This window comes from Oryx dammah, unplaced genomic scaffold (genome assembly GCF_014754425.2).
Source record: "Oryx dammah isolate SB20612 unplaced genomic scaffold, SCBI_Odam_1.1 HiC_scaffold_11050, whole genome shotgun sequence".
NCBI lineage: Eukaryota > Metazoa > Chordata > Mammalia > Artiodactyla > Bovidae > Oryx > Oryx dammah.
The window spans coordinates 9,825,737-9,834,457 of record NW_024080444.1 but is presented as its reverse complement, the minus strand read 5'-3'; the positions used below and the strand labels follow the sequence as shown (position 1 = coordinate 9,834,457).

At 44.6% G+C, this 8,721-nt stretch overlaps 1 protein-coding gene across 1 annotated transcript in view; it reads left to right on the top strand.

The window, feature by feature from the left end:
- LOC120860208 (lysine-specific demethylase 4C) overlaps window positions 1-4,604 on the top strand; it is a 404,469-nt gene extending 399,865 nt beyond the window's left edge. Inside the window, exon 22 of the mRNA XM_040235989.1 lies at window positions 3,702-4,604. Within this exon, the coding sequence (XP_040091923.1) occupies window positions 3,702-3,878 (177 nt within the window). The 3' untranslated portion in view covers window positions 3,879-4,604. The remainder of the gene's footprint in view (window positions 1-3,701) is intronic.
- Window positions 4,605-8,721: the final 4,117 nt, after the last annotated feature.

Sequence of the window (8,721 nt, the reverse complement as noted above, 5' to 3'; positions counted from 1 at the left end):
CTCGAGCTGGTGCTAGGAGACCCACAAGCCGGTGCCGATTGCTACCCTGGTGCACTTGGAGTGAGTGTGGGCTGCCAAACCTTTGTTGTTGTTGTTCAGTCACCAAGTCATGTCTGACTCTCTGCAACCCCATGTACTGCAACATGCCAGCCTTCCCTGTCCTTCACTATCTCCTGGAATTTGCTCACATCCAAGTCCATTGAGTTGTTGATGCCGTCTAACCACCTCGTTCTCTGCCATCCCCTTCTCCTTTTCCCTTCAGTCTTTCCCTGTGTCAGGATCTTTTCCCATGATTGGCTATTTGCCTCAGGTGGCAAAGTATTGGCATACCCCACATGAAGGGTATAAGAGCCAGCACACGCTGAGGAAGGAGACAGAAGCATCCAAACTAAAAGCAGCCCCTCGATTCCAGACAAGACAGCAGAGTAGAAGGACTCCAGCTCATGTCCTGTCATGAAAACACCAAAATCACAACTAAGTGCTGAACAACCATCAGCAAAAAAGACTGGAACCTACCAAAAAAGATATTTTACATCCAGAGACAAAGCCACAAGATGGAGTGGGAGTCCAGAGCCCCAGGTCAGGCTCCCCAGCCTAACAGTCTGGCATCAGGAGGAGAAGTCCTCAGAGCATTTGGCTTTGAAGGCTTCTGGGGCTTGAGGGCAGGAGCTCCACAGGACTGGGGCAAACAGAGACTCCACTCTTGGGGTGCACACAAGACTTCACATGCACTGGGACCCATGGCAAAGCAGTAACTCATAGGAACCTGGACTAGGCCTACCTGTGTGGGTCTTGGAGGGTCTTCTGGAGAGGAGGGGGTCCACTGTGGCTCACTATGGGTGCAAGGACATTGGTGGTGGAGGCCCCAGGGAATATTGATCACTGTGAGCTCTCTTGGAGGTTGCATTTTTAGCACCAAGATCTGACCCTACCTAACAGCCTGCAGGCTCCAGTGCTGAGGCGCCTCAGGCCAAACAGCCAGCAAAGGGGAACACGGCCCCGCCCATCAGCAGACAGACTGCCTAAACTTATACTGACCTCACAGGCACCTCTAAACACACCCTTTGACACATCTGAGTGAGGTACCACCTCACAAAGGTCGGAAGGGTCATCATCAAAAAATCTACAATTGGTGCTGGAGAGGGGATAGAGAAAAGGGAACTCTCCTGTGCTGTTAGTGGGAACGTAAATCAGTACACCACTGTGAACAGTATGGAAATTCTTTAAAAAACATAAGATAGAGCTACCATATGACCCAGAAATCCCACTCCTGGTATATATCTGGAGAAAACTGTAATCCAAAAAGATAGATGCACCCCACTGTTCACTGCAGCTCTGTTTACAACAGCCAAGTCATGGAAGCAACCTAAATGTCCATCAACAGAGGAGTGGATAAAGAAGATGGTGTGTGTGTGTGTGTGTATATATACTGGAACGTTACCATAGAAAGATGAAATAATTCCACTTGTAGCAACATGGATGGACCTACAGATTATAATAGTAAGAAGACAAAGATCATATGATACCACTTATAAGATCATTCAAATGAACTTATATACAAAACAGAAGCAGACTTCAAAAACAACAGTATGGTTACCAAAGGAGAAATAGAGGTGGAAAGGATAAATTAGGAGTCTTTTTTTTTTTTTTTAATTTTACTTTACAATTCTGTATTGGTTTTGCCATACATTGACATGAATCCACCATGGGTGTACATGTGTTCCCAAACATGAACCCCCCTCCCACCCCCTCCCCACAACATTTCTCTGGGTCATCCCCGTGTACCAGCCCCAAGCATGCCGTATCCTGCATTGGACATAGACTGGCGATTCAATTCTTACATGGTGTTATACATGTTTCAATGCCATTCTCCCAAATCATCTCTCCCTCTGAGTCCAAAAGTCCGCTATACACATCTGTGTCTTTTTTGCTGGCCTGCATACAGGGTCATCATTGCCATCTTTCTAAATTCCAACATATATGCACCTACTACATATAAAATAGATGATCAACTGGGACCTACTGTATAGCACAGGGAATTCTACTCAATATTCTGTAATGACCTATATGGAAAAAGGATGGGTATATGTATATGTGTAACTGAATCACTCAGCTGGGCAGCTGAAACCAACACAATGTTATAAATCAATGACACTCCAATATAAAATAAAGGTTAATTTTTTTTTTTTTAAGTAAACTTTACTGGAGCATAACAGAAAAGGCCCACATTCCTTTGCCTAGCTAACACTTACTGAGCAGTGACTGTGGCAAAGTACATTGCTTACTGTGGGAGCACATGTAAAATTCATTTTATAGTCCCTAATATTCTCACCTTCAAGGGGTCCAAGGAACCCGATGGCACAACACCTTACTCCTCATCTCGGCCCATGCCTTCATTCTACTACATTGACATGTAATGTGTTCCAGGAATCCAAAAGAAGGAACCTCATTTTTGTCAGTCACAGAGAAGACAGGATATCTTCTGTGCAAAGGAAACAGTACATTTAAAGACAGAGGCTGGAGACAATTAAGTGTGACCAGGAAATGCAAATAAGTCAGTCTTATCCAAGCATGGGGTAGGATTATGTCTGGTTATGTACATCTAGCCTAGAAAGAATAGCTGTGCTCTTGAAGGCAGTGAGGCTACTGAAGACCATAGGTGTGTCGTGTAGTTAGTATAGAGACATTTCTTCTAGTAGTTGTGTGAGACATGGACTAGGGCGCAGCACTGTTACAGTGATTTAGCAGAGGAAGCGTGAGGGCCTGCACCATGGGGTCAGTAGGGTTAAAGAAGAAAGGAGGGAGGGCTTCGGGGTCCATGTAGGAGGGATCCTGGACAGGATGGGAACAAGGGGAAGTTTACAAAGACCTTTAGGTTTCTGATCAACGTAGTTAGATTTGATGGGGGTAGTGCTGCCATTTATGGAATTTAGGAAGGACAGCAATGGAGAAAGAAGACTTGTTCACTCTAGGATAGGAAGATTCTAAGTGCCTCCAGGATAAACATTCTGAGATGCCTGCTGGGTAGTTGGACATGCAGGCTTGAGCACAGGGGCAAGTATGAACCAGAGTAAGACATGTGAGCATCTTTAGAATTGATGTCAAAATTGAAGTTGAGTGTGGCTAGGTAGGCCCGGGGAGCATATGTAGAGAGGAAAAGTCCACACACAAAGCCTCAGGGCCATCAGAGTTGAGCAAATAGTTAAGGGGAGCCCCCTGACACATGAACAGTGAGCTGCCAGGGGACGAGGAAGAGGGATTACAAAACGACAGCTTTGTGCAAGAGTGAGGTGACAGAGAAATCATACATTTACGGTAGAGGCGTGTCCTAGGAACCAGAACAGTTGCAGGGAAGTGGTGGGAACAGAGACCCAGAGGTAAGTAGGAACAGGAGTGAATTAGAGCCGACTGTAGACAAGTCAGTCACATACCTGGTCGGGCAGGGGCATGAATTGTCAGGGAGACTTAAATGAGAAGACTTTAGTTCTGCTTGTGTTGAGGAAAGTCCCCGAGGGCTGGAGATCTTGAAGAAAATGAGGCTAAATGGAAGTAGATGGGGGTGGGGAGGCACTCGACCCCTGGGTGCGTCCTTCTCCTAAGGGGCCTCAGCCCCCGCCCCACCCCTGACTGAGCCAGGCCTTTGTCTGTTCCTGTGATGTCACGTGCCTGCTCTTCTGCCCAGTAACACTGGCTGTTCTTAGTCCACAGCTTCTGACATGCGATTTGAAGACACGTTTTATGGAACAGACATAATCCAAGGGGAAAAAAAGAGACAGAGAGTGCTGAGCTCCAGATTCAAGAATGAATATGTGGATGACCCTGTCTACCGCACTTTCTTGAAGAGCTCTTTCCAGAAGAAGTGTCAGAAGAGGCAATAGTCTACCTACGTTGCTCTGCAGGCCACAGAATGACTTGGGCAGAAGAGGACCGAGGAAGGACAGCCTGGGGCTCTGCCGTGTGTTTCACTGGGGTAGGTGACAGGCTGTGTCTCTGACAGTGGAAAATCAGGCTCCCCAGAGTGTGGTCCCCAGAACCACAAAACACACATTATTAATTGGATACCACAGTCTGAAGCTGTCTCCTAGTCTTGCTTTCACTTGTTAGCAGTTGTCTCCTTTGATCCCAAAGAATTTTTCTAAGTGAAGGAAATCACTCACCAAAAAAAGCCACTGCCAGAGGAGGTGGATCCCCACGCACAGCTTTTAGGCCTAAGAACGAACAGAGACCGCTTTCCTCCCTGAGCAAGTGGGGGCCTCCAGGCCCAGGTGGGAGGGTAGTAACATATTTTCCACAGTCAGGGAAGGACTCTCACTTATTTGTTTTAAATGGCAGTTTTTATAAAACATTTTTAAAACACAAATGGCATGTATGGTAATGAGGTTTACCCGTGTGCTATCTGCATTCCCTTGTACAGAACTTTTACATTTTTTTATATCCCTTTTACTTTGGATTATGTCTGATGAGAACTGAGTTGTTGGCCTCTGTGAAATTTTTGGCTCTTGAGAAAGAATCCTTATGAATTGTCTGGGAATTTTATATATTTAAAGAGGGAGATCTGGGGCTGTTATTTTTAAACACTTTTTTTTTCATAATACATATTCTGAGTAGATATTTATAAAATATGTTTCTTTATGTGTTTGTAAGATTAGAGTTAAAAATAAATATGCTTCTATGCATAGTTTTGAGGTAATATGATTTTTCCTTTTTAAAACAGCTTGAAAATGTACTAGTGTTTAAAAATAAAGATTTCCATTTTCTCCAATTCTGTCTTCTAACTTGCTTGTTTGTCTAGGTTTAAACCTATAGAAAACAAGTTTTGTTTGTGAGCTGACTATGAAGACATTCTGGGTCCCTGGCTGCAGACCCTTCTTCCCTCACTGACTTTGTCTATAACTGTGGACACACTGCCAGACATTTATGGCTGTACCACTGGGGATAAAGTCTCCTCTGCCTGCTCGTGGTGCCTGCTGAAGTGTTTTCCTCAGCTCCTCCTTTGGGCCTGGAAGAAACCTGAGCATCTGGAGTCTCAAACTCTTTTCATTGTGGGTCTCTTGGTCCTCAGCTTCACTGGAAGGGGCTTTATGGATCCTCCAATCCCTCCCATCACTTTGTAGATGGGGGTGGAGGAGAGACAGGGAGAGGGCTTGTCCATGGTCACACAGTGATGCTTCAGTCAACTGTGGCCACAGTGATACAGTGTGACCAACAACTGTAAGATCTCAGTGCCCTGTGGCGAGACACACTGCTTTTGCTTATGAGCCTGCAGATAGACTGATGAAGGCTGAGCTGGGCTGTGCAGCTGTGCTGACCTCAGCTTGGGCCAGCTCACACGTCCACTCCACGTGTCCCCATCAGCCCATTGGACCTAGTGGGCTAGCCCAGATTTGATCTTCTCTGGTCACTGGCAGAGGCAGAGAGGCCAACCAAATAAGCGAATTTTAGATCTGATGTTGGTTAACATCCTGTGGCCCAGAGCCAGGGATTAGAGGGCAATTCACAGTTTCGTGGCAAAATGTGTGGATGTATCGTGTTACTGGGTAGAGAGTAGAGAACTGAAGCATCATGACAGCCACAGCTGAAGCTCAGCTCTGCAGACCTCTAGCTGGCTGACGTTCCGTTTTCCAGAGTGCCTCGTGGCTGAACTCTGAGCTGGGGAAGAGCCCATCAGCCATATTTTTACAAGGACTGAGCACTCCACATTCTCTGCCAGTATAGTCATATATTTTATCAGGTAATCAAGCTTGCCTTTTGTATCTCCACATTTTGAATGGAACTGACCTGCTCTCTCCACATAATGCCAGGAAAGTAGGCCTGTGTAAAGCATTAAGAGGAATTAATCTAAATAGGATCATTCGTTTTGTACAAGTTTGCCTGTCAGCAAGATTTCTGATTGGTTGCCACAGGGAGAAAATGTGCAGAGTCCTATGTGATCTCAAATACAGCTGTTTTTTATGGTCTCACTTAACTAATGTTCCTATAATCAAGTACAGCTGTATATGGCCTAAGCAAAATAGTGTCGGCCACAAATACACTCTGGCTCTTGAGAAAGACACCTTTGTTTCACTGCATTCAGCATGAAGTCGTTATTAGCTCTCTGACCAGACAAATCAGTAAAGCTTTTTCCCTTACTGTGACACCTCAATTGTAATTTTAATTTCTTTGCGTTACACTAACTGCATTTTTAGTGTGCACATGTAGCGTGAAATCAGTTGAAGTCCTTCTAGTATTAAAAAAAAAAAAAAAACTGCTGGCTGTGACAGTTCTAATGTAATTCTAATTATAAGCCCTTTCTCTGGAGGTTAGAGGATTAGTAAAACTGCCTGGCATATTTCACAACATTTTAGTTCCTTTATGTGTGTTTGAAATGAGAACAATGTGATTCTTGTCAATTTACTTTTATTAAAGTACTTTTGTTTAGTTCATCTAAAGAGAAATTGAGAAGGATCTACTAAAATATCACATGACTTCACAAATGCATTATAAATTGCTCCTGGATAATGGCATATGAAAATGTGAAGATGCAGAATACAAAAACACATAGGAGTGAATGGATCTGCCACTTTTCCCTGTACCCGTCCAATGTGAAGCAAGGCTGAAACATGTTTGTTCCTGTAAATGACCCAGAGGTCTTACAAGTAATCATACTAGATGAGCATATGCTGCAAGATAATGTGTTTTATTTTTGCCTTTAAGTAAAAAGGATCTGAAATGAAACAATCTTCATTTTACATACTAATCAGCCCCCCAAACTTGAAGCAAACTAGAAATTCTGAGACATTACATGAGTAACTGGTTGGTTGCAAAGACTCGATTTTACAACAAACTGCTTCTGAGAATTCATATGTGCATCATGGGAAGTATTTTGAATTCTCTCACCCAGTATATTGTTGAGACATACAGCACTGAGTGGCCTCTGAGGAGCCTGAACTGTCCAGCAAGTGTGCTGAAGACTCAGAAACCCCGTGTTCCATCCTCAGAAGGTACAGGTCCACTTGAAGAAATGGAAGTTCATCAATGATATTAATGATGTACTGAGCAGCTATTGTTATACACTGCCTGGTAGGCTTCTTAGTGGCATTTATCTTACTTAGTCTCCCCAAAAAATCAGCAAAGGAAATACTCTCCTCTTTAATGGAGGGAAACTAAGGTTCAGAGAGGTTACGTAGCTTTTGAATCACTTGACCTCGATGCATGAAGAAAAGCAAGGCTTCTAAACCTGACACAATCAAGTAACACTGGATAGATGACGCTGAAGCTCAAAGACAAATTAGCACTAGAGATACAAGTAAGGAAGTCATCATCTTCATTTTCTTTGAAAATAATGTGAAATTTACCTTCTGGTAAAGGCAAAACTATAGTATCAGAAAAGAGATCTCTTGTTGCCAAGGACTGGAAGTGAAGGAGGAAACTGACAACAGAGGCTCAGCTTGAGGAAACTTTTTGGGATGGTGGCAATATTCTTTATCTTGACTGAAGTGGTGGTAATAGGACTGTATGTCGAAATTCACAGAACAGAACACAAGAGGTAGATATTACTATGTGTAAATATCATCTCAGTAAACTTGCCTTAAAAAAATCTAGTGGAATGGTGGTCAAGTAACTTGGGAGAGAACATGCTGAATGAGATGAGAACAAGATGTGAAAAGAAACCAAGAACGCTGGGAAAGAACTACATATAGCTGAGTTGTGAATGAGCACTGAAAGGGCCAAGAAATGGGAAACCAGGATGCTGTGATGTCATGGACATCAACAGAAGATGGTATTGCAAAAAGGAGAGGGGTCAACAGGGAAAATGCTACAGAGTCCTAGATCACGTAGTTGTTCATTAGGAGAACACTGGTGTCTTTCATCAGAGCATTTCACATGGTGTCAGATGAGAAGCCTAGTAATATTCAAATGGGTGAGAGGAGATCAAGATGGCAGAATAGATGGATGTGGAGCTCACCACTTTCCACAAATAGATCAAAAGTACATGGGGAACAATTCTCACAGAATGCCCACTGAATGCTGGCAGAAGAGTTGATACAACCAAAACACAAGAAAGATTACCATGTAACTGGGTAAAGATGAAAGTTTTTTTTTTTAAAGGATAGCATCTGCGCCTCTGGGAGGGAGCTGTGACAGTGGAGGGGTTCCCCTACTCTGGGAGCCTCCTTCACAATGGGGAGAGATCAGTGGGGACAGACAGCTTCAGAGGAGAGTGCAGCAACTAGCTTGCAGGAGGCAGAATGGAGAGACACCAGCACACCTGGTTCTGCCCACCGCCATGCTCTACCCTGCACTCACTGCCTCGACTGTCCTCAGTGTGCACTGGCCATTATCCCCTCGACTGGGGGCATGATTGGTGTGGCAGTGGCCAGAGCCTACCCTGGATGTTGAGCAGGACCTCCTCTTCGGCATCACAGCCTTGTTTGGCATCACAGACCCTTCTGCTCCCAGTTGTCAGAATATATGCTCCCCGATCTATTTCTGAGCTGCTGGTTGGGGTAGATGGGATGGGAGCACATATGCTGGTAGAGGAGCTAGTGAGTATTCCTCCACAGGAGGTGTCCATCAGCAAGAGCTCATCTGCTGGTGCGAGTGGGGCTGGGTGCCAAAAGTCAGGCTTCAGTGGACACCTGATGAGAGGGCTGGGGTTGGCTGTACACAGTCAGCCTGAAGTGGCTAGGGTATAGCCCAGACCAAAACTGGGAGGAGTGTGCAAAATGGAGCCCAGGTCCA